At 31.9% G+C, this 26,276-nt stretch overlaps 2 protein-coding genes across 2 annotated transcripts in view; one reads left to right on the top strand and one right to left on the bottom strand.

The window, feature by feature from the left end:
- The window catches only part of LOC145313785 (uncharacterized), a 97,554-nt gene that overhangs the window by 38,892 nt on the left and 32,386 nt on the right, over positions 1-26,276 (top strand). The gene's annotated exons all lie outside the window — the stretch shown is intronic.
- Positions 19,741-22,811, bottom strand: LOC145313771 (uncharacterized). Its single transcript, XM_080153368.1, has 3 exons — positions 21,622-22,811; positions 21,097-21,330; positions 19,741-20,597 (listed from the first exon to the last, which is right to left on the bottom strand). The coding sequence occupies exons 1-3, from the start codon at positions 22,352-22,354 to the stop codon at positions 20,494-20,496; spliced, it is 1,071 nt and encodes a 356-aa protein (XP_080009494.1). The 5' UTR covers positions 22,355-22,811; the 3' UTR covers positions 19,741-20,493.

Genomic DNA, 26,276 nt, shown 5'->3' with positions numbered 1-26,276 from the left:
GCGGTTGTGTGAAGTCTTGAGGGGGTTGAACAAATGGGAATGCATGCAGGCCTACCCAATTTCTTATTATAGGGGGGTGTTGACACCACCTTATCACACTATATCTTAAGTTTTTATTGAATCTATGCGCTTTAATTTTAGCACACTTTTTGATTTTGCCTGCACACACATGTGCAATGCAGACAAACAGACACTTAAGCAACATACAAACACACGCGCGGGGCTAACCAATTTATTATCGCCGGCAAATGACTTTTGATAGTAATGGCGCGCGCAAGACGAAGGATTGCACTTTTTTCAGGGAGGCAGGGGACATTGGACTGAATTTTATTCTGGTAACAATGGTTCCATTAAAAAAGATTTTCTGTACTTTAAATACATTTTTTGGTTTGTATATTACAATGTACAATCTAGCAGTATCCAAACTTTTTTTAAAAAAATATTGCAATCCTTATCCATCACTTTTCGCCACATATATCAATATTTAGCTTCAAGTAACGCTTTTCTAATAATCGCTTATTGATATATTGAATCTAATATTACTAAAGCTAATTAGCTTTTTTCCTTGATATTTAATATTTGCTAGATGCACGTGCTTAAGATGTGCAGATTTCAAAGTTCATGATTTGCCTTTGATGATGTTCAAGAATGGTATTATTCTAAGTTACTTGGCAACAAATTTATTGTAGGGTAGTGTCATTAAACCACTACATTAAATATCTGATCATATGTTTAAATAAAAATAATAATTAATCTTTGTAATATTAATTCCTTTCACAATTCAAATTTTTGTTGTGGGATTAAAAGTATTAGAGAAAAAGTAATTTAAATTTCATTTTTCTTTTATGCCATGTAGTTTTATATAAAGAATTATGGTATTTTTGTCTTGAGCTTCAGATTTTGATAAGTGCTAAACAATTTTTGGTCCTACTATTGAATATTAATTGGTTGGTTCATTAAGTTTCATTAGAGTGTCTAAAAGTTCCAACTACTAATTGTAATGTACATTGTGATTTTGTAATCATTGGGGATGAACGTCAATTTATCTTCCATTGTCTTATGCCTATAGATCCTTGGAAAACATGACTAATTCGCAGCAGCCTGACTCTTTAACCTCAGCTATAGGACAACTCGTGAAATAAGAAGCATTTTATCTTTAGTATATAAGGGGTCTTTCAAAATATCAAAATTAAAACCAAATCAAGTTACCCAAAATATTTATTAAATCTTGTTATTAATGAGAATGTCATTGCAAATATCTTTACCTTCCTAATTTTAAAATGCAATATGTAATTGGTATCTTTATTGTTTACAAAAATAAACGAAAATCTTTTTAAAAATCAAATCCTAAATAAAGAAAATATACACAAATTCAATTTAATAAATATTAAATATTTTGAATGCCCCACCCATTTATTAAAAATATCCTGAGAAAGATCAAGGGTATGGGGAAAAGGAATTGGTTTAAAACAATAAAATATTTGCAGCGCAGCTACTCCATAATTTAAAGAATATTTTATTTTTTCTAAAACAATTGATTGTATGTACTACACCTCCCTAAACAATAATAAAACACCCATCTTGTTGTCTGTGTTACACACCCTTACAACCTCTCGTTTTTGGTTCAAGAAAAGTGCACAAATTTTCGGGTGCGCTTCGATCAACTTCCTGATCAAACCCTATGCACGCCAATAATTTCAAATATGATTTAAAAATTACATCTTAAAAATGTAAAATATATTTAATTGTATGCAAATGTTTAATTTTTTTCATTTTAGGTAAGTATGTCCATTATATAAAGGACAAGTAGAATATGTAGAGTTGGAGTATCTTCGCTTTTCCAACACTAAAATTGTGTCAACAATGTAGTAAGGTTTTTTTGTTTGTCTCTTTAGGTTTCATGCTAATTTGCTCCCCTACCTCCCCTAGATGCTAAACTTAAGTTATTACAAATTTTCTCTCAACTATTTTTCTTGTATAAATTATAAGCTTTATAAGGCAATATTTATTATAAGTTTTTGCATGAGTACATACATTTTAATATAACATGTTAGTTAGACTAGGAAATATTGCATTAACATTTATTTCCTCAATAATGGATATATTTATACTAGGATGTTACACCAGATTTTCATTTTCTCTAATAAAGTAAAACTCACAGGTGGCTAAAAAAACAATACCCCCAATCAAACCCTATTATACCATACCCTACACAACTAATTGATGACCGAACTGACTAATAAATGAGTTTCATGTGATCAACCTTAATTGACGACAATTTTTTCCCTGTCATAATATCCAAGTATATTCTATTTATAAAAGTGGTCATTACTAACATCTTTGCTGTCCTGTCTTGATCGGTAATAATACTTAATTGTTTTTGATAAAATAACATCAGCACTTACGTTTAATAGGGATTGTATGTTGTTTATTAATGTTTGTCAACTTTAAATATTAGTTGACTACACCCAAAACTTATTCATACCCCCCCCCCCCCGTGTAAATTTTCACCCTCGACTTTTTGTAAATGATACCTACTCTATTAGACAAATTTGTAGAGAAACCATCCAAAATTTTGAGGACTAAGTTCAGAAGGTCGTGGGTTCGAACCTTAAAACCGGACGATAACTATAAGTATTTGAGATGCATGACAAAAAAGGTCCTACAATCAAAGTGTATTGGTCATTTTTATGTCATTCAAATTAAAAGAATTGCAATTTTTTGGCCTCTAAACTACCTCTAAAACTATCCTTGAAAAGGACATAGGAATAGATGAGCAAATATACTAAAACGCACACACACACAAACACACCACATTGTAAACATTAAATGACCATTTTTGAATATAACCTATGTTCTCTTTATCATGACTTCCTTGTAATAAATTGTTACGCATATTCGCGTCATGTTAAAGTTGACCCACCCCCTGAATTCCTGACCATAGAGTGCATTAAAGAAAATACCCTTATATACGGCGCACCCCTAAAACAGGTGTTCTAATATTTCTACATGATTTTTTCACTAAACAGCTAGCTAGATTAAAATCAATTTGAGCAGGGAAGGAGGGGACATCTTCTCATTCGTTGGATTGAACACTACATGCTTGGATTCAAGCTTTTCCACCAATAATTTGCATTAAAATAGGGTAATTTTGTTTACCATAGAGGATGTACATCAATTTATCATCCCTTGTCTTTTCCCTAATATTATTTAAAGTATTGAACTAATCATTTGAATGTTGTCTATGACGTGGTTTTAGCCCAACAAATGAATGTACTTGTTAAAAACTTTGGGTACCAGAATAGTTTACAGATGGCAATTTTAAGGGAACTCTTATCTATAAGATTAAGCATTTACATTTATAAACTTATATATGCCTATAGATATAGATACATACAATACATATTATATTGTATTATGTAAGAATAGTTAATTCATTGCTTGAAAACTTTGGTAACTTGTATTAATCTTGATTGGTTGGTTCAAACTAGTTTAAACATTTTAACTAATTCTTTTTGTTTTGTTTTACAGAAAAAGGAATTTTGTTTATGATAATTTGGGGAACGGATGTACATCAATTTATAATTGATTAAAATATACTTTAGGAGCCTTTATTATTGTAATAAATTTTCATATAAAGTAATTGATTTGAATATTTATTATAAATATTTATTAAAGATTGATTTAATAAGAATTTGGGAAATATAGGCAACTACATATATCAATAAATACATTATTACTTGGATGTTGCACCAGATTTTTATGTACTCTGATAAAGTGAAGCTAGTAGCTGGCTAAAATAACGATACCCGCCACCCCCTTTACGCTATCCCCACCCCTCAAACTGGATGAACGAACTGACCAATAAAAGAGCTATTTAGATGCAAGCTTAATTTTCTCCTGTCAATACATCTACGTATCAATTCTGTAGGTATTTGCATTTTTTTACATGTTGAACCTATTGCTTTTAAAAAATCATGTACGTTTTATATTAGTTTTAATTAGGAAGCCACTCTATAATTCATTTTGCGTGTCCATCACTGTTACGCTACGGTGGATTCCGATTTTTCTTGTTTCCTATTTAGGATAGATTTTTTCCTCTACCAACATCCAGTTTATAATTCATTTCTTCCGTTTATCTATCAGGCATGTTTGTTTTATAATCACTAAAAACTATTCTTTAACTCGCCATTCTTTTTTTTGTGCGTTTCTACTTATGGATGCTGTCATCCTTGTTTAAATATGTATAAAATATACAAATACAAAGAACATTTGGGTTTAACTTAAGAAAAAAAAGAAATTAAATTTTTACTGCAAATTTGTGGATTAATATTCAATGGGCAGTCATTTAGACAGATTTAAATTCATTAGCAGAATAAATTTACATTTTTACTATTGCACAAGTCACATTTATAATATGCAAGGATGGGGGGTGGGGGGGTTGTTGGGAAGAAATTATTACGAATAATGGTTTCCAAATTTCAGCTACAGACTTGATAATTGTAGAATGAAGCTTTTTATTGTGCCTATAAAAAAATGCCTGGCCTACAATTAGTCAATTGAAATGTATACTGGTCTACTATTTGTAATTTAGTCTGTGTATTGGCAACTTGTCCTTTCCCATATAGAAGCAAAAATTGCACAAAAAATAAAAAATTAAACTACTTGCATTTTATGACAAGCTTGAAAATCAGCTAGGTAAATCCCAGTTTCCCCATTACCTTACAGACGGACAGATGGACAAAGTGAGTTAAAGAGTAGCTTCGAGAAAATTGGTTTTGCTAAATTTTAATACTATAGAAGGATAACTGTTTGCAATGAACTCGTATTCGTTTTTAATTCTAGTCATTTTTCACAACTTTTTCTACCTTTTTTTTCTCTCATTTTATTCTAATTTTAAATTGGGAAAAGGTTTTTGTGCAATTTTGTGAATAATAATAGGATAAAGGGAATTAATTGAATTTCCATTTTCATGTTCCAATCTTTTCAAATAGGTGACAGTTGGCGGGATTTTATTCATACTAGTAGCTGTTCTCCCCCCTAGCATTTAGGGGCTCTGTATTTTTTTTTAAATGGGTAGTGTAGAGAAATAACTTAAAACCATCCTTATACTTAAAAAAGCCCTTAACCAATTCGGAACCAGTGGATGGTCGACTTATCTCCTTTCCCTCAAATGCCCCTAGAGGCTTTCAGGGCCGTAGCCGCTAGAATCTACTGCTACATATAGTACAATTTTATCATCTATTAAACTTAAATAATAACGTATTAAATACGAACGCATTGAATATATTTTGTCAAGGAAAAAGACAACATATTTAATAAAAAAAAATGCGTCATTGCTATGCAAAAACGCCTTTTTTAACCTAGTAATTATTATTGTTTTTATATCTAAATTAAAAAATGTTTTCTATGAGAGAGTTAAGAATAAAAAAAGAAAGGCGTGACGAATTTTTTAAATATTTTTTTACGCGGTGTAGAAGTGCCATAATAATAGGATGCAGTTGTTTGCAGCAAAACTTCTATAAAAAGTGTATTTTTTGTACGTCTTGTAAAGAAGCGATTATCATAAGCATAAATACCCCTTCAGTAGATTATGATTATTGGTTGACAAGTTTAAGCATTGTTAGTTCGGAACCAACGCATTGAAATTTAACAATACTAATAATAAGATTACGTGGTTATAGAACTTACTCCCTGAAAAAGTGGGTTCATTTTTCATTAATTATAATTGCCTTTTTTTCCTTTGGATAAAATTCTCCTGGTTTGCAATTTCTTTATCTGGCATCTAAAGAATGCCTCTCTTGTAAACAAGCCAAACAATAATTGTCAATAAAAATAAAAATACATCAAAGAAAAAAAGCATGACTTGTTATTATTGCACAGCTTTATTTGGGCGTCTTTATTTAGCAGTGCAGCAATCGATATATATTATTGCTTGGATGTTGCACCAGATTTTTTTTCATGTACTCATCTGGCTATGATAATCCCTATCCACACCTTTTGTCCTATCCTCTCCTCTGGATGAGCAAACTGACCAATAAATGAGGTCCTGTCAATATATCCACGTAAATGCTATATCCATTCGAGGAGCTACTTTTTAATTTACTTTATTTTATTCGGAGTGCTGCCATCCACTTTTAATTAGAGTTTTAAACCTTCCCAGGACCTACTGTAAAGGAGAACCATATCGGTTCAGCGGTTACAAATATCCTTCGGTACAGAAGACACTCACACAGAGATCCTCTTTCTTTTATATAATTATATGTTAGAAAATTATATGCAACAGTAAGGTATGAGGATATTTTACACACATAAGATGAGATTTAAAATAAAATATATTGATATTTATTGTCCTTGTTATATTGTGTATGATATACTTTGGTTTTAATATAATTATTAAGCTTCAGCATTAAATTGTTTGGCCAATCATGTGGAAAATACAATTTTTATATTAATAATATATCATTAAAAGGAAGATATAGTATTTTTATGGTTTTGGTTATTTTTCTGCTTTATCTTTCCCCCTTACATGTTAGGGGTGCAGCCTTTATATTAATTTATCTTATTATCATACGCTAAGAAACAGAATAAAACTAACTTCCAATTGACCATTTTTTCGCGGCTTATTTAAGATACTAAAAAAACCTTTTTTTAATCACTGATATGTAAATTTTGATTCTTGTTTTTAATGAATGTTGGTAATTTTTTTGCTTAATTTTCCTCCAATAACCTTTAAATATTAGCTGCAATAGTTTCTGCTATGTGTACTGTAAAAAATCATTAATAAAATAAGTCAGTTATTACCATCATTATTATATGGCATATAATCGTTAAAAATCATTGATAGTCATTCATCGCTTCGAATTATAGACGGCCTTTCGCGGATATATAAATGATAAATTATACAATTAAAACCAGTTTTGTTAACCCCAACAGCCAATTTAATGAATCTTGTTTTAGTTTTCATGGAACATTGTCTGCAATATGATGCTATACATGATTTTTCAGTATGACTGAGAACCGGATCTAATCCTCCGGATATTAATCAGTTTCGAATCCATACTGGAATGGTGGATTTTAAAAAATGTTCATTAATTTAAATATTTTTTTGCAGTGGCTGTATAGATTTATAAAACTGCAATTATGAAAGTAATACATTATTCCAAATTTCAAGGTTCAGTTTTTGTCAAAATTTGTTAAAATTTTAATTCACTAATATAGTGAAAGGGTTATTCATGAATTGGCAAAATATGTTTTGTTTTATTTTTATTGAAAATACTGACTTTTGATATTATTAAAATAAATTTTATGATTTCGAATAAAAAAGCTTTAAACAGAAAATCAAAAGAATTTTACTTCCTAAATCTTTCTTTACTACCCTTACTAGGGGCTCTCTAATGAAGGGGGGGGGGGGGGAATGACAGAAAAATAGCTTAAACCTATTTCAAAAATGATTCTATAGCATTTCAAACATGGATATCTCAATTCAATCGGTTCAATGGCTATTACGTTCATAGCAAACAAACAAAGATAAAAATATTGCTGCACTCCTAGTATCTGTTGGAAAGGAAAAAACAGTCTAAAACACCCATTGATTTAAATCAATAATATCCAATAGCCCAAAACCATCACAAGTGTTATGTGAAGCTTCCCTTAAACGGAGAACTCGATCAATTTAGTGGTTTTGAAATCTTAAGCTACAGACAAAAAGAATCCATTACTTTTTTGATGATTTATTTATTACATTTTATTTCTTTCATTTTTTGTTTCATTATAGGTAAGTTTATACATTTCCATGACAGAAAATACAAACAATAGAGTAGCTTCGCTTCCGAAACACTGAAATATTTCCCATTCAAGTTTATGTTAAATCATTTTTTGTGCTAAAAAATATTGCAACCTTCAATATTTACCAGAGATACAGGGATAGAACAATGGAAGATTAATTAATATTCCCAGATTAGTTTATTTTTGACTAGCTGATACTCCCCCCTAGAAGTCTCTAGGGGCAATTGAGGGAGGCGGGTAATCCGATCCCCACCCCTTGTTAAATTTTAAAAAATATTTTTTTTAAATTTGGGGATAATCATACTCAATATTCCCATAAGCTATAAGAAGCTACATTGTAAAGGAGAACCATATCGGTCCAACGGATAGCAAGATCCTTCGGTATAGACAGACAGATAGATGGCTACAAAAGACATTCTGTTACATTTAGTTGTGTCTCTCTTTCACCCTGTTATTTCCTCAACACATTAGTAAAACACATACATACATACATATATTGGTTAGTAGTTCAACATTATTCTCTTCTCTTTTAATTAAACTTTAGCTAATAAATAAGAAAGCATCGTTAGAACAATCTGGACATATTATCGGTTAGACCGTTTTACATACTATTCAATAAGTTAGTAGCCTAAATAGTATTATATTCAAATTGTTAAATATTGTGAGTAAGAATAATGATTCACTATAGTTTAAAAAATCAACCTACATTTATTCATTAGAGAAGCAAATATTTTTTATCTCAGGGTAAGAAAAATGTTTTCAACATCCCAGCTGTTACACATTAGCAATACATATAAAACACAATACCATTGAATACTTGCAACACTACAAAAAAATTATTTGCAACAAAAGAGCGTTTTATTAACACAGAATTTCAATAGTATATGTCGACTATATACCATTTAACATCAGTGGTCATTACTGACATTATATTTACATTTTAAAAAGCTACTTTTTATTTCTTCTTGAAAACTTATTAAGGCATTTTACTTGAATGATTTTCAGTATTTTCATAAATTTTTCTATTGCTAAAAAATCGTGTTTTTTTTGGCAATGCATGAATATCGATACACATACTTAGGACTGCATATGTGTAAGTAGATGTTGTGGGAGTGTAACTACCCCCTTCCCTCAGCTAACCTAGCAGGCGGGGGGTAAAACCACCGCATTAAACTTTATGTTGTAGCCACAACCTTGAATTTTTATTTTATTTTACTTACAATGGGAGCATACTCCCCCCACACCCCTCCCCCCTCTCCTCTGAATAAGTTCACAATTGATAATTAACAATTTAGTGCAAAAAGTATTCTATGTTTCAAATTAGATTTTTACAATTTAGCATTGTCAAAACTTTTAAACCAATAATTTGAATCTATAGAAGGGGTAATATTGTTCATCCTAATTGGGAAGATATATAAATTTGTTGTCCATTGTCTTATATAAACTATCGGCTACGCCTTCTAGAGACCTCTAAAGGCACTTGAGGAGCGGAGAGTCGAATTTGATAGCCCAATTTATTATTTTAGAAAAAGTAAAAAAAATTTTGGGGGTGGAAATTTTTAATTTAAAAAAAATATTAAAAATAATTTTTTAGGGGGGTAATTTTTTTCTAGGGGTGAATTATCTAGGAAGGGTGGTGGTACCCTTCTCCCATAATAGTTATAAACCTTCCCGGGACCTATGAGAAGCTACCCTGTTAAGGAGAACCCAATCGGTTAGCGAGATCCTTCGGTACAAACGAACAGACAGACAGACATGCAGACACACATCCTGTTACTTTATTATAAGGATTACCACTTTGTATCAAAATTGAGATATTTTTCATTATATCGAAGAACAAATATATATAAAATTTCATCTAAATAGAATTAGTTGTAGTATAAATTATGGCGTTATTCTAATAATAAAGGTAATTTTATTATTTCATTTTTAAGATTTAATAATTTGAACTTCTCTAAATGTAAAGAAAAATAATTCTTAAGAAAAAAAGGCGATGTAAAGCAAATCTAAATTTTTATTTCCGCGAAAACAATTTAAAAGAAGGCCGCAGTTTACTAAGTTAACCTTGGAAGCTTGTGTTGACTTAAGAATACATTATTTGTTTGAAGCTGAAACACCAATTACTTTACTGTTAAGAAAACTTATCTCTAATGACTTCGAAATTGTATAAAAAATTAAGCATATATGCAAAAACAGTAGGCTATTCTATTGGTTCATTATCTCGATAATATGATAGCATCAATAGTTTAACAGGGTGTATTGCTAGACCATGTTTTGTATATGTGCAAATTTACAAATTTGCACATATAACAAAACTATTCTTTTTCGTGGTCGTATAACTCCGCAAATTTCACATTTCAAACCAAAAATTTTATTAAAATGGATGGATTGATCATTATAAAAGGCAAGATTATCATATTGAATAGATTTACATGAAAATATTGTTTCTTTCTTTTTAAAATACTAGAAGCTTTAAAAGCTCCTGTTTGGCAGAAAAATGGCCTACTCCAAGTCATTAATGAAACTCTCTAAATCATAATATAACCATTTCAGAGATCTTATAGTATCCTCTTGTATTTCTTGTATTTTAAATAAAAAAGCATAAAATCATTTATGCTAGCCTTGGAGCTAGGGTTTCCAATAAACATTACATATTCCTTTATTTCTATGTAAGGCTAAGTAAAGGTGCCTAGGATATACTCATAAAAGTTTTAGCTTGGTTTATTTTCATTATTCTGATAAATAATCTACACCTACTAAACATATCTGAAGTAACATTTCTAGGATAGATTAAGTATGTTTCAAGGATCTATCCACTAGGAAGTAAAATATTTTTTTACCACTTTGTGGGAACGCCAAATTTGTTGTGCAAAAAAATGGCTGTGTCTTACTCAGGCTTTGCACAAATAGTCCTAATAGTTCACGACAAAGTCCCTAGGCGCAACACAGGCGTTTCTGCAAACCAACATAACTTTTTTATATAAAAATTTAACGTACTACGATTGTTTTGTCGAATATGTTGTAGATGGTAAATTGCACTATATGCTTTACTAGCGGTTGCGCCACTAACATCTAGTGGCTCTATATTTGAAGGAATATTGAAGGGCAGAAAAATAGCCTAAAATCATCTCAGGATTTATAAGAAGCTCATTGTAAAAAAGAACCATATCGGTTCAGCGGTTAGCGAGATTATTCGATACAGACAAAAAAAGCTTTATATAATTAAATATGTTCGGCAAAAAATCTTTTTTTACTTTTTTATTTTTTACTTCCTTATTTGTAGTATTATGGGAACATCCACTAGCATTAAGATTAAAATGTTCCTGTGTCTAAAATTGTCGTTATTCCACCAAACAAGCAAATTATTTAATTATCCTTTCATTCAACATCTACTTTTTATTTCACTTTGTTCTTTGTTTTGTCTTTAGATTGCCTAAAAAAAAGCACAAAAGAATTATTTAAGATATAAATTCTAATAATACTTTATTTAATTAGCATATGAATAGTTGTAATATAACTTTTAGAATGGCGTTTATTAGTATATTTATTTACCTGTAAGATCTGTTTGCCGTTTCCTTATAAGTGCATAGTCGAGCACACAAATCCCTTCAGTTTTGAAATATATCTAAATTAGAAAGGTTGGTTTGCGTTTAGATGGTTGTTAATTGCTTAAGGTGGTTACGTTAGGTTATATCAGGTACTGGGTAGCCTGCAGGTCTAGGCTCCGCAGGAGTATGATTAGGGAAAAAACTACCCCTTCCCTTGGTGTTAATTCTTAGAAAATATGACAATATGCAGGGATTTAAAGAAATAAGACAATGGCCGATAAATTGATTTACATCCCCAATGATGGTATTCAAATTTACTATTTCTGTAGAACTTATTGAAAAAAAACAATCAAAATTCATTATAGTCCCCAAAGTTGTTCAGTCAACGAATAAGAAAACGTATTATAAAACTAGTGTAATAAACATCCAGTAGTCTTCTCCACCTCTGATAATATTTTAAGTCATGTTTACTTGTTTTAATTACGACAAAATATCATCAGATTCAACTGTGGTAATTCAAAGATTTTTATCCCCAAAGCAATTTAAAATCTTTTTAATACTGCTTTGTTGCAACTCTTTAGTTTAACCAAACAGACCACAATAATTTTGGAATAATAATATTTACCTACAAAGCACATATAAACAGTAAATGAACAAAAAAATACATTTGTAGACGAAAAATAATTAAAAATGTCATTACATTTTTTTGTTGGGCCCTTCCTCTGTGTAGATGTGTGACAATTTTCATGTATGGATTATTGTTTTATAATGGATTCAATAGCCTTGCTTTTTATAAGCGAAGCTTCTGTAGAGGTGAAATAATTTCATTTACTTAAAGATCATGATCATGGGTTAAATGGACTTAAAGACTTTCTAGTGACCATAATAGATTTGCTACTCTTTATGAATTGTACCCAACTTTCATAGGAATTATCAAAGTTTGAACTCGTTAGGACAATTCTAAGATTCCTATATTATTGATAAGAGCTATCAGCTTTAGATAAATGATTTAAAGTCCTTCATTGTTATGCTTCTTATGGTCATAATTTAAAGACTTAGTAAAAATGTTTATAGTATTTTCATGAAGTGGAATAAGATACAATCATGGGAGTGCCAAAAATTTAAGTTTATGGTTTCAGTTTTTATGTCTTTAATGTTTCAAAACAATCTGTCTATTCAAAAACATAACTTACAGTCTAAAATTGTATTCTGAAAATTTACAATCAAATCCAGTAGCGCAGCAATATGAATGACATTTTAAGGGAAACAGTATTGTGCAAAAATATATTTTACAGTATGACATCGAAACCGATTAATATCAAATTGATTACAACTGGTTCTTAAACATACTGAAAAATCATTTATAGCATTATATTACAGACAATTTCCAACAAATATTAATTCTACTATCAATACTGTAAGGATGAAAATTACCCTAAACGATTTTTAAATAGACATAAAACAAGGATGAAAACATCCTTAAAAAGCAAAGCTCTTATAATCTTTTTCTAAATACTGAGAAAATCACGTTTACATGTAATGTAATCTAGGGGCCATAAGGACAATCAAACGATATAAAAAGTTTTGCTTTTTTAAAAATCAGTCTGCCACATATGAGTAAACAATTACAAAAGTACTTTTGTATCATTATTAACCTTCAAAAATGTTGGAGGGTGGACATTTCTATCATAAACAAACACTTACACACACAAACACACACACACACATACTGTATGCGCGACAAAAAAAAGGAGGGAGTGCAACTGCAAGGGCCTGGGATATGACAAGCCTAATATTGCTGTTGTATCCATCAATACAGCTTAATTCTTAATTTAGTAATTTTATATAGAAGCAAAATCTCATATTAAACTATAAAAAACAAGGATGACAACATCCATAAAAGCGAAGCACTGAAACGGTAGGACAAACGGACATTAATACTTGTATAGTTTCTGAACTGAAAAATCGGAACATAAATGTATAAATGTCGAATCAAAATTGTAGGTAAATTTGTTGATAAACTGCTTAAAAACAGGATAATGTTTATGGACATACTTACCTTTTTGGACTTGATTATAGAGTTGCTTCGCTTATAATATTGTTCTTTGTTGTCCCAGGAATCAATATACCAAAAATCAGATCAAACGGATAATTAAAACACTTGAAAATTTGTTGTTGAAAAAGTAGAAAAATCAACATGTTTAAAATGGACGTACGGACATTCTGGTAATGATTATAGAGTTGCTACGCTTTCTAAATCGTACCCAACTACTACAGGAATCATCATGCAAAGTTTGAAATCGATAGGACAATTCTAACATGCTTGAATTAACGAATAAAAGCTATCTATCTCGGACGGACGGGCGGACGGACGTACGGACGGACGGACCGACCCTAATTATAGAAAAGCTTCGCTTTTAAAAACAAAGATACTACCATAAATAGTAAGCGTAGCAAGAATATTATCAAGTATGCGCCCGTAAAGCATTAAAGGAGCATTAATTATCTAATTTGCCATATGGTTAGAGGAATTAACTTAAAAATGTATGAGTTCTTTTAATCACAGCAGAGAACTTATGGCTAAAAATAAGTGTATAAAAGCACTCAAGGAGTTTACATACCCTGTAAATCGAGTTGCTGCGCTCCTATGTTTTGTTTTTGTTTGGACGTTTTGTACAAACACCTAATATTGTAAATGGCTATTTGTCGTTTTCTGAGCATATTTTCCACCTTTTTCATTTCAACGAGACAAATATTTGACATTCTGAAGCATAGACAAAAAATTCAAAATAGAAAGGCAATCTAAAAATTCTAAATATTTATTTCCCATATTGCCTCTAGGATATGCCGGGGTAGGAAAATAGCCTAAAACTTCACAAAAACATCTATTAAGCTTCAATGAAAAGTTAAATTTAAATTCTCATTGTATGTAATAATTCTTTTGATTCAAATTAAATCTTACTACTTAAGAAAGATCTATTACCACAGTAAATGCTTATAATGTACACCTGTATTTTTATCCTAGGGTGTGCCTTCCTTTCTAACATGAATTCTAAATAATAAGTATGTTTTTTTTAAATTATTTATATTTATCTTTTTTTAAATTTTAGGTAAGTTCATGGTGTCTGATGTATATAAATTCAAATCAAGAAATTTTTTTGTGACAAAATCCATTTTTTATATGTTGGTTCACGAATAACAACCCCATACCTTTTTGCAATAACTTTTTTCATTGGGTGTTATGGCGTTGTTAGGGGTTATCGTTATTTTAACCAGCATGGTTAATCACATAAATATCTGGTGCAACATCCCAATATTATAAATCTATTACCAAATAGAATGTTTATTATTTGTTAGAATCATTAGAGTCAGACAGGGTTTATTATTTATGGTCCACTTGCAAATTATGGGGTGTTGTAATTTTTCTTTGTGTTGGGTGTGACTTTGTTACTCTGCTTCTCTTCCGGAGTATTTAGCAGGGCTCGGCAGCCGCGCGTCAGGCGAGTGTAAGTCTCCGTGTAATCTTCATATTATTATTTCAAAATTCAGCTGGATGTCTCAACCTGTAACTATACAGACAATTAATCTTCAGAATTATATTTTTTGCATACAAGCTAGTTTGAATTTAAGGCTTATGCGTAGCTGCCGAGCCTTAGTTTTTAGTCAAGGACAGGGATATCTTCCCTAAAAAATATTCTAGAGTTTTTTATACCAAATATAGCCATGTTTAAAAATCATTTTTATAGGCGTAGCAGACCAATTATTAGTTTTTGAGTATCTTTATCCATTATTTTCTTGGTGCTTCGCTACGTATGGATGTTGTCATCCATGTTATGAATATATTATTTTATGAAAACAGATTAAAATTAGTTTTAAGTGTTATTACACTCCCAATTATTTCATACAAAATGTCTAATAATCCTATTTTCAAGAAAGGAATTTAATCTTTTGACAAGTATAATCATTTTATCAAAAGCGAAGCATAACTTGAGAGAAAAATATTAGTAGTTTAGGAAATTTTCTTGATTTTATTCAAATTAAAAATTTGATTTAAATCGCATTTTTGACAGATGATAACAATTTTGCGTGTTATTACAATAATTTGCCAGTTTATAATTTTGGTTGTTCCGTGTAGTAAAACAAAGTAGAACAAAGTTTTGATGCAAAAATTTTCCGCTTTTTAGTCGCGATAAATGAATTTATCTACTTCGGTAGTTCTGGTATTTTCAGGAAATAGTTATCCATCCCCCCCAGTCAACCTTTGGCACTGTTGTTATATCAACATAAAACTGAATTTATACAATTATTGGCTTTAGATATTGTAGCAAAGATCTTAATGGATAAGACAATGGATTGTAAATTGATTTATATTCATTAATGATTACTCCTTCAATATATTGGTTGATAAATATATAAATATTGGTTAAAAAGTTTGAACACTGCTAGTTTTAACGAACCAATCAAAAGTAAAAGTAGCAAAGTTTTTCAAGCTAATAAATAAAAGAGCATGTTTATAAAACTTTGGTCCTAATAATAATAATAATAATAATAAGAACTTTTATTCAATAACTCTTTCAACCCTGTTATGAGATAATCACATAGACATTTTAATTATTACATTATGACATGGCGATTAAATAAATCAATATATTCATATTTATCTAATAATTATACAGTTTTAATTATTACGGGTGAACATTGCTGATTAATTTGGATAAACTAGGTGATTTCTCTTTGGCGGCCCAGGTGAGGCAGAGCCGCTGCTGGCTGGACTGTGGTTGGTGTTGGTACCACTTTAGCCTGCCGGTACCGCCAATTGGCGGATTAAATAAGTTATCCGCTGCGTGGTTCCACTGCTTTAAATCTGCTGCAAGCTCGCCTTCTCCGCTGCTTCTGCTACGCCTCCGCATCCCTGACTCTCCATAACAACCTTTACAACAATGTTAATACGTGGCCGATCAACGAATTGATCGGCTAGCGGTTAGTCGGGCAGAGGATAATCAAGGCTTTAGTGGGCGTCTCAGCTATAATTGTGATCAATGGACATACTGTGTGACTACAAGATAAGAATAAAGAAGAATGAAGTAAAGGAAAAGAACAAAAGAAAAATGAAAGAATCGGTTTTAGGTTAAAGTTAAGATTTTTAATTTAAATTTTAAGATTCAAGTGAATAATTTAACATTAGTTTCTACATTAAGGGTAAATCCAACAGTTTTTCGAGGAGCTTTCCTCTGCCGGATTAAATAAATTAGATTTTGTTAAGTTAATTTGAAAAGAATTAAGGAATTAAAATATCTAAAAAAGAAAAAATTGTACAAAGAAATCGAAAAAGATATGAGTTTAATTTAAGATTAATTTAAAATTTGATTAAATAAACAAGTGTCGGAAAAAAGAATTAAAAATTAAGAGAAAATTTGCTTTGATTTTTGATTTTGGCGGCAGAGGTCAGCCCCTAGTAAGGAACTTATTTTGACGTAACATCTAATTCCAGGGATGTAGGTACGTGGATTGGACTCTAAGGACACAATGTAATCCCGACAGGAGGCTATGGCTGCAGGGAATCTCGCACTTAGTCCAAACTGATAACAAAAAATACAATCAAAAAATTTTCCATTTAAGGTTTACAGTTAAAAGTATCAAAGAAAAATTTCAAGGAAAAATTTCATTATATGTCCCCGATTCCCTGCAAAAAAGATTTATGTTCCGGACAAGACTTGAGGGCTAGGACAAAAAAAAAGGCAAAAACTTTCAAGGATGAAGAAACTGATAAAAAACTGATGCCCTGTCAACTATGTGTCAAGGGTTGATGAAAAGCCGTCATGTTTTTAAGATTTGAGATTTGAAATTACTAAGAATACCAGTTCCCGCCTCACAAATGAAAAAAAGGATAAGGATAAGAATAAACGAAAAAAAAATTGACTTGTTAAACTGCTTTTAGGTGGTGATTATGAATATGAATATGATGTCATGTGTGTCTTTCTGTAAAATCAATAATATACAAGGTGTTAATATTAATAATAAACATAACTATTGGTCGAACTAGATGGTATTTAAAATATGAAGGAATGCTTTCCTTTTAAACTCTAGGTATGTAGGAATGATTTTTAAATTTTCTGGTAAAGAATTCCATATTCTTGGAAAATAATGAAGTGGGGAGTTAAATATAAAATTCCTATTAGTTTGATCTATTGTGAAATCATACCTAAATCTAGTTTCGTAACCATGTATCGAGTTACGGGTGTTCCATGTGTTGTCAAATACTTTTGGTTGGAGATTATTTTTATATTTATACATAAATAAAAGGACATCATAGTCCATTTGCTTTTTAATTGGTAAAATTTCCAACTGTTTGAATAGAATCCTTGACGGAGTCCGGCGTGGTTTTTTTAATATTATGCGACAACATTCTTTCTGAAGTTTTAATATAGGCTCAAGTAAAATGTTTGGAACAGCCGTAAATACTATTAAGCAGTAACCTATTATTGATTTTACATAGGACGAATAAAGCAGTTTAAGATGTCTTGAATCTAATAGATTTTTCATTTGTTTTAGCGAAAACACTATCCTTAGCAACCGTTTATGCATCATGTTAAAATGAATCTTAAAGGACAACTTTTCATCTACCTGGACACCCAGGTGTCTTGCTGCACGTTCACTAGGCTCCTCCCTACTTAATGATATATGATCTAGCTTGCTGATTTTTTCTGGAAGGTTTTCTCCTTCATGATTTGTGTTAATATATACTGGGAACTGAGCAATAAGATTCCTTTCCTCTTCTGTAAAGTTTTGCTTTGGTGATTGAAATAAAACTACCTTGGTTTTTTTGCTGTTAATAATTAAACGATTGCTATTATACCAATCTGTGATCTGGGGAAGAGTAGTTTCAATCTTATTAAACAGTTCCTGTACATTATTTGCAGTTATCAACACAAAAGTGTCATCTGCAAATAAGCTCAGAAGTGCATCCCTAGTGGCAGAGTCTAGATCATTTACCATGAGGAGGAAGAGTAATACGCCAAGTGTCGAGCCCTGGAGAACACCTATAACAATATAAAGAATATCAGAAAATTCTCCCCCAAAAGCCACCTGTTGAGCCCTACCCTCAAAGTAACTCTCAAACCATCTCAAGACCACTCCACGGCAGCCATAATGTTCAAGTTTTTTCAATAAAATTGTACGATCAACTAAGTCAAAACATTTTTTTATATCTATTAATATCCCGGCGCACACTTTCTTTTCAGAAAGTGCGGCCGTGATACGATTGACAAGATCAAGAACATTATGTGCCGTGGAGATATTAGGTCTGAAACCAAACTGCCGTGGGGAAAAAAAAGATCTTTCATCCAGGAAGGTATATAGTGTCCTATACATAATCTTTTCTAAGGGTTTGCTGAACGTATTGATAATTGAAACCCCCCTCCATGCCTCTAAGTTACTTACTGGCCCTGATTTGTAAACAACGACATTTTTGCTTATTTTCATTTCTGAGGGAAAAATTCCCTTTGAAAAACTAAGATTATATATATGGGTAAGCGGCTTACAGATGTTGGCGGCGCATTGGACCAAAAGTTTGCATGATATATCATTCACATCCTTTGCAGTCTTAGGTATGCAACTCGTTATCGCATTAAATACCTGGAGTTCATCCAGGGGAGGAACGAATACACTATCATTTATTGGGGGGGGTAGGTAATCATGAAAATCTTTGGAAGTGTTGGGTATTTCAGGGGTGAGATTCTCACCTAATTTTGCAAAATGCTGGTTAAAGGAATTTGCAATGTCTTTTTTGTTTTGGATTTTTTTCCCATCAATTTCCAAATATTCTATCTCATTTTGAAATCTAGATTTACCCATCACTTCCCTCAAAACTTGCCATATCTGTCGACCATTTTTACCCGCTTTTTCAAGTTCAGATTGATAGTGTAAACGTTTTTTTTCCCTGCATGCTCTCTGGTAGTTATTGCGGTAGCGGCTATAGTTATCCCAATTTTCTTCTGTTGGTCTATTTAAGGCTTTTCTATACAACTTATCTCGGAAACGATTACACAGCAGAAGATGTTGATTCATCCACGGCGACTGTGGCATAGTGCGACGGTTATTGCGTATTTTTTCCTTCGGACAACAGCTGTTGTACAAAGAAATAAACACAGAAAAGAATTTCGCATAGGCTAAATCAACATCCTCCGTGTTAAGAACTTCTTCCCAATCTTGTAATGATAGTTCATGGTTTAAGTTATCAATGTTTGCTTCCTCAAGAAATCTTTTTTCAAAATATTGTGGTCTTTTTGCAGGTTTAGGAATGATATGAGAAAATGAACTACTAAGTACAAGATGGTCAGATAGATCTGTTACAACTACATTAGAATCTATAAAGTTGTCTAGAAAATCCCTACAGAAGATCGAATCAATAAGGGAAAATGAAAAATTTTGGATTCTGGTTGCTCTTAATGTTAGAGATAAATAGCCGCTACTTATCATAATATTGAGAAAACGAGAGGCAGGACCTAAGACGTCATAGGATGTGAACAAATTAAGATTAAAGTCGCCCATAAAGAATGTTGGAAGATTACAATCGTCAATAACGTCCAGAAAGTCAGCAAGAACATTAAAAAAAGTTTCAAGATCCTCTGGGTTTTTATGTGGGGGCCTATAAACATTTACAATTAGGGCTTTAAAGTTGCCAAATGAAATCTTAACACACATAGTCTCAAATATGTGTGGTATAAAAAAATTCTTGAATAAAACTTTAGTTTGATATTTGTTATCTACATATAACCCAACCCCTCCCCCCCTCCCTTCCGGTCGTGGGGCAGAGATAAAGTTATAATTATTTAATTTTAGACTATCTGTGTTTGACTCCTCCGACAACCATATCTCCTGCAGGGATATGATCGACGGGCCCATCCCCTCTAACGAAGCCTTGTCAATTAAGTTCCTTAGCTGTTGGACTTTACTATTTAAACTCTGAATATTTATAGAAAATATTTTAAATAATTGATTACTTGAAGACTTGAATTTATTAAAAAGAGAATCTATATCAATATAGTCACACTTTATGTTAAAGTCACTAGAGTACTCTCTAAATGTATCATCGTAGAGAATACTACAGAGATCATAGTTGATATTCCCATTAAGCCCCTCAATATCATCTACCTGACTAGAACCCGTTGCTTATGGATGCGTCTGGAGGCCAAGGACACGGGGGAGCAGCTTCAGCTTTGGTTCCGACTATGCAGGCAGCATCTCTTGGCATGTGTTCCACTAAAAAAAACATAAATAATAATCGTGATATGTCTCTACGAGTCTTTTTCTCCCCCCCCCCCCCCCCCACCCCATTAGTTAGAGAAAATTTAGAGATTAATTAGAGAGAAAAATTAGAGAAAAAATTAAAGAAAAATTAAATATGATTAATGGCTAAAGATTAGAAGAGAAAAAAGAATGCTCACGTAATAATTTACTTACTTAATCTTACTTAATCAGTCTTTTTTTTATTAGTTTACGGCATTGACAGATTATTTAATAATAATATATGGAAAATTAACACAATAAGAATAATTGTATAAAAACGGCCAAGCGTATAATTGTGTTAGTTGTGTTACATGTAAAATTACATGTGAAATTTGTATAATATGTATACCAGTAGCATTACAACAATATTTTCAATGCTAATATTAGGAATCCTGGAGTCTTTGGTAGACTGTTTAGATTTTGGTGGCTGTAGACCTTGTCGAAACTGTGGTCGTTGTTGATGTTGTTGTACCTGTGGGAGCAGTAGCAGCCGTTGCTGTACCTGAGGCCGGGGCTGTCCTGGACTTGGATGGTGCTGGAACCGCGGCACCGCTGTCTGGGAGGGCAGGAAATTCGGCGGTGTCAGCGTTAGTAACGCCGATAGGATCCATGGTAGGTTGATCCTCATTGTCCCTCTCTATCTGGATACTGGGCAGCTTGTTGGCTTTCAGGTCCTGGAGTAGAGATTTAATCTCTGACTCGAAACCTTTGAAAAAGACATCTTTGTTAGACTGGCCGTTTTCTCGCATGAATTTAACGATTAGGTTGTCTGTCTCAATAATGTCCTTCAGTGGCGGTAGCGGGGTAATCAGGCCTATATGTGATCTGGCCATGCTGTTGAGTACTTTTACCCATTTCTGTGGCCCGTCTGCGGGCATAAAGGCCACGCTAGTGCCTGACAGCTTAGTTTTGGACGCAAGTCCGCAACTGTGCAAGTAAGTCATTAGGCTACGGTTTGTGTCCGCCAAATCGTGCGAACACTTGATGAATTTCTTACCGTCAAATGAGACTGCTGCGCTACTACACCACTGTGTCTTGTCCCTGGCACGTTGATCGATGGATTGGAGATGTCTTCGCTTGTTTATCATGAAACTGAAAAGTAGATGTCTTGAGTAAAAGCGAAAGATGTAGTTTCTAGGTCCCTTCACCCTTTGGCTCAGTGGATGACTATATTCGATCGTATTGTCATAGTGTATGTCCTTCTCCGGATTCTGGGCCTGTAAAACAGGTTTGATAATTATATTAAACACGTCATGACTTGTCGGGGTTTTTTCCAGCCAGGGACATTGAACATTGTTTACCCGAATAGACCAAAGACGGTCACGTTGCTCTCTATGAGCTAGCTGGGACAGGACATAATCGTTTAACATTGTTTGGCACTTTTCGCGGGCCGATGCGTTATCAATGTAATTGTGAAAATCCTTCGTTAAAGACACTATTCGAATGGCAATTTGTTGTTCAGTTGACAATGTTTCACCTTCAATAATCGATCGAATATCATTCATTTCATCACGATGTTTTATGTTCAGAGCTTCTATGCTCTCTTTGAGGCCGCGCATTTCGCTCAAAAATGTTTTATTAAAATTGTCGCTGCTTACCTTTTGTAGCTTCTCAAATGCTTGCACTGACTGACTGACAGCCTGGCTTACAGCCGACTTGATGTCTTCTTGCAAAAAAGACCGCACCTGATGAAGTGCGTCCTGCGAAAGCAGAGCCTTTGGAGGCGGCATTTTATTTTATATAGCAAGCGACACTTAATAATATATAATATTAGATGTGTATTAGAGCGTGGTCAAGTAAAAACTGGACTAAAGAAATGCGCGGGTTAGTTAATCTCTGTTGATCAACCAATAGCCTAAAGATAATTGGTGCGTTGGACCAATGAGATTTCTTTCTTGTCGGTAGAAATTGTTTCGGCCAATGAGCGGGCTAGTTCGCCGGTAGCTCCTCCAATGAGGGGCCAGTACGAAAGTACGCCTTTCCGAGTGTGTGTGGCTGAGGGGTATGGTGATCAAGGGGAAGGGGGTACGAGTGTACGCCTTCCGAGTGTGTGTAGCTGAGGGGTGTGATGACTGAGGGGTGGGGGTATCTTGGGGAAGTTAAAAAAGGGTAGAGTGTCTACTCTGTGCTAGGCATAGGTGTTGCTAGCTGAAGGGTAGACTAAAGACTAAAGACTAAAGACTAAAGACTAAAGACTAAAGACTAAAGACTAAAGTAAAATTTTCTATCATTGTCTTATCCCTCCCTTCTAAGTTTAGATATTGATTTGTTATATAATTTCCAAGTATCAGAAAATGTAACAATTATGACAGCATTTTTATATCATGTTAATCGATATATTATTACTTGGATGTTGCACCAGATTTGCAGGTACTCTGATAAAGTGATGCTCTCAGCTAGCTAAAATAAGGATACCCTCCTCCATATTTTCCCCCTCCCCTTCTACTTAATAAAGGAACTAACCAATAAATGAGGTCCATATTAACAAGCGAGGTTGACGATAATATTTCCTCTGTAAATGTATCCACGTATAATGTATATCCTATATCCATAATTATGTCGGTCTTGGCCACTGTAGAAATATTGAAATATTATGTTAACATAAGCTTATAATTCAACAGGGAACCTTTTATAAGAAACAAAAGAGGATTCCAAATGTACTATTTAATTGATACCATCATATACACTTATATCTTAGAAATATTTATCATTTATTTATATATCACATCGTATTATTGACAGCTTTCCGCGGATATTGAAATGAAAAATCATGGGATTAACAGATTTTTTTATTGCCCCGAGATATTGAAGGTCAGGGCTATCAGAACTGGTATTAATTTTAATATTTTTATTCTAATTTTCGTATGAAATTATTTAAATACAATGCTATACATGCTTTTTCAGTATGGCTGAGATTCAGCTGACATCAATCGTTTTCGAAGCCAAACTTTAAATTATTTTTATAGTAATCTTTACAAAAATGCGTACCTACTTTACAGAAATATTATGTAACATTTTTTAAATTGGTTATTTACATGAAATATAAACATTAAAAACTCTATTTACAATAAAAAAGATAAACTTTCATTTGATGAAAACTGAAAAGACATTTCAAATTTCCTTAATTTTTATTGCATAAAATATACAGTTAAATATTTTATTATTTTATGGCGACAAAAATTAAGTTTATTGCCGTTGAAATTTCTCTTTGCAAGATTTTTGCAAAAATTATTGCTTTTTAATTATTATCTAAATTTTTACCCAATAAAAAGTACAATCAATCGACATTTTTTAATTTTAAAAAAAGTAAGAGGTTTCGTTTTCATTACATAACATATATTAACTTTTATAAAAACACTTTAAATTGGTTAAAAACTGTGCAGAGAATAAGTAAAAATAACAAATCTTTTGAGTTTAAAAAAAAAAAAAAATTTTAACTTGCAATTTTATTTTGCAATTTTAAAATAGTTATGTAAAATTTAGTCATGTAAAAGTTTCAAAAAGTACATTTAAAAATTATAAATGATGTTCGCCCTCATTTAGAACATCGTCTGTTCGTGTACAAGAACAATGGATTTATCATTACATGGATGTTACACCAGATTTTCATGTTCTTTAATAAAGTGAACCTTTTAACGGGATAAAATTAAGATATCATCTATCCACCTCCCTGAACACCATTTCCCCTTCTACTGGAAAAACGAACTGACAAATTAATGACAGGTGAAATAGCAACCTAAAATGACGACAATTTTCCCCATGTCATAATATCCACATATTTTCTACATCCACTACAAGAACTATCAGTCAAAACAAAAATACAAAAAATAGAATTTCTCCCGCGCGCCAAAAGATAAATTATTTTTTAAGAGGGTCTAAAAAGGGTTGCGATCACACAAAAATAAGCGTCCATACAATTCAAGCTTATTTTATATATTAAAAGTAAAATGGATTATTTAGCTCTTAGGAAATAGTTTAAATGTAAAGAATTTTCTGATTATTATTTTAGATAATCTGAGATAACTTTTGTTTTTTTTAAGGAAGCTTTGTTTTATAATTGTTTTAGGCTACTTTTGAAAACCAAAGCCCTAAAATGCAATAGCATTTGCTCTTCCATAGATATAATTTAAAGATGATACGCAATTTTACTACTTATTGAAAAAGATACACTTAAATTTAGCTGTTTGTACGAAGCTGCCTGTTAAAATGTGCTTCTTGTATTAGATGTACTGAATTTTAGTTTTCCATAAGTGTACCTAGCTTCTGCGTCCTATCTCAATATTTGCTACTAGCTAAAAAAAGGTTCAAACTTCAAAAAAATCAAAATTTTAAAAAAATTAAAATTTTCAATATATAATGTATATAAAATCGTTTATACATTATATCGCTTTTCCCTTTGACCGGAGTAGCTGAAAAAAGCGTTTGCAATAATTTGGTTATCTGCTGTACAACTTTGGAAATTAGGGAAGAAATAGGCAATCCATTTTCATCACATCTTGTATTAGGTTAATTGACCAAGTAGATGAAAGGGAATGGCAACAAAAAAAGATTACACTGTGGGCTAGAATTGAATCAAGACAAAAGTAAGTGCTGAGCCCTGGGTCCTATTTATGGTGAAAATAGACATAAAACAATGATGATTCCATGTAAAACCAAAATATTTCAGCGGGGGCTTTTTGAAAAAATTAGATTTGAAAATTTAAAGTTCAATTTTCACCCCCAAGGAGTTGCCGCATAATCACGACAAGAATAGCAAATATTAATTATTTTAAATTTTGGACAACTTTGCTTTCGTGAAGTCTTTCATAAAACCTCTCTATATATGATTTATGTTAGGCTGAATTTTCGTGACCTTTGCAAAGCAAGTGATAAAAATGGCCATTAATTAACTCTCTTCAGGAGTGGTTTTATGAAGAACTTTATAAAAGCAAAGTTGTTCAAAAGAAGGTGTATCAACTTTTTTTTTATAGCTAGCCGGTTCTTTTAGTAAGTAGTAGATGTAAAATTTTTCATAGAATTCAGATATGCAATCGGTTTTTTTGTAGACCTCTTATTTTTTAAGTAATTTAAGTTTTTTATAAAAATAATTAAGTCGGTTTTAAGGTACTAAAACGCAACAAAATAAAAGAAGAAAATGGCCAGTAAGAACAAAAATAGTAAGATCTTTAATTTGACACCTTACTTTTAAAATTCTGTTGAGTAATTATTGAAAAAATCTATTTTTTTAACCTCGGTTTAATAAAAACTTTAGACCTAAATATTTTCTTAAACAGACCTAAAAAACATGGGTTCATATATACCTTTAGAATCAGAAAAATATTACGAATCCATTGTAAGCAAAATTGAAAAAAAGTAAAAAATTTAAAAATTTAAAAAATGGCCAATTGTATTTTTTGTTCTGGCAACACTATCGTCTTCCCTTTTTTACCCCCTCTTTACCCCCTCTATACCCCCTTCCCATTTTTATACTCAATTGAAGAGTTAAGACGTTGCCTGTACAATATAATATGATATTTTCATATAATTCCTTTTATTGTAGTTTATATACTATATTGTAAACTTTTTTTTTCAATTTTGCTTACAATGGATTCGTAATATTTTTCTGATTCTAAAGGTATATATGAACCCATATTTTTTTACTTGTGAAATGAT

Source organism: Acartia tonsa, chromosome 1 (assembly GCF_053477335.1).
Source record: "Acartia tonsa isolate MP-2025a chromosome 1, ASM5347733v1, whole genome shotgun sequence".
Classification (NCBI taxonomy): Eukaryota; Metazoa; Arthropoda; class Copepoda; order Calanoida; family Acartiidae; genus Acartia; species Acartia tonsa.
Note: the sequence above shows the minus strand (reverse complement) of the source record. Positions and strands in the feature narration are given on the sequence as shown.

Excerpts from the sequence above, each read along its gene's own strand:
- LOC145313771 (XM_080153368.1), bottom strand. The coding sequence starts at position 22,354 with ATGCCGCCTCCAAAGGCTCTGCTTTCGCAGGACGCACTTCATCAGGTG. Across the intron at positions 21,331-21,621 it reads CGCAGCAGTCTCATTTGACG|GTTTCGAGTCAGAGATTAAA; the intron begins GTAAGAAATTCA and ends TCTTTTTCAAAG. Across the intron at positions 20,598-21,096 it reads GGCTGCTACTGCTCCCACAG|TGGAACACATGCCAAGAGAT; the intron begins GTACAACAACAT and ends TGTTTTTTTTAG.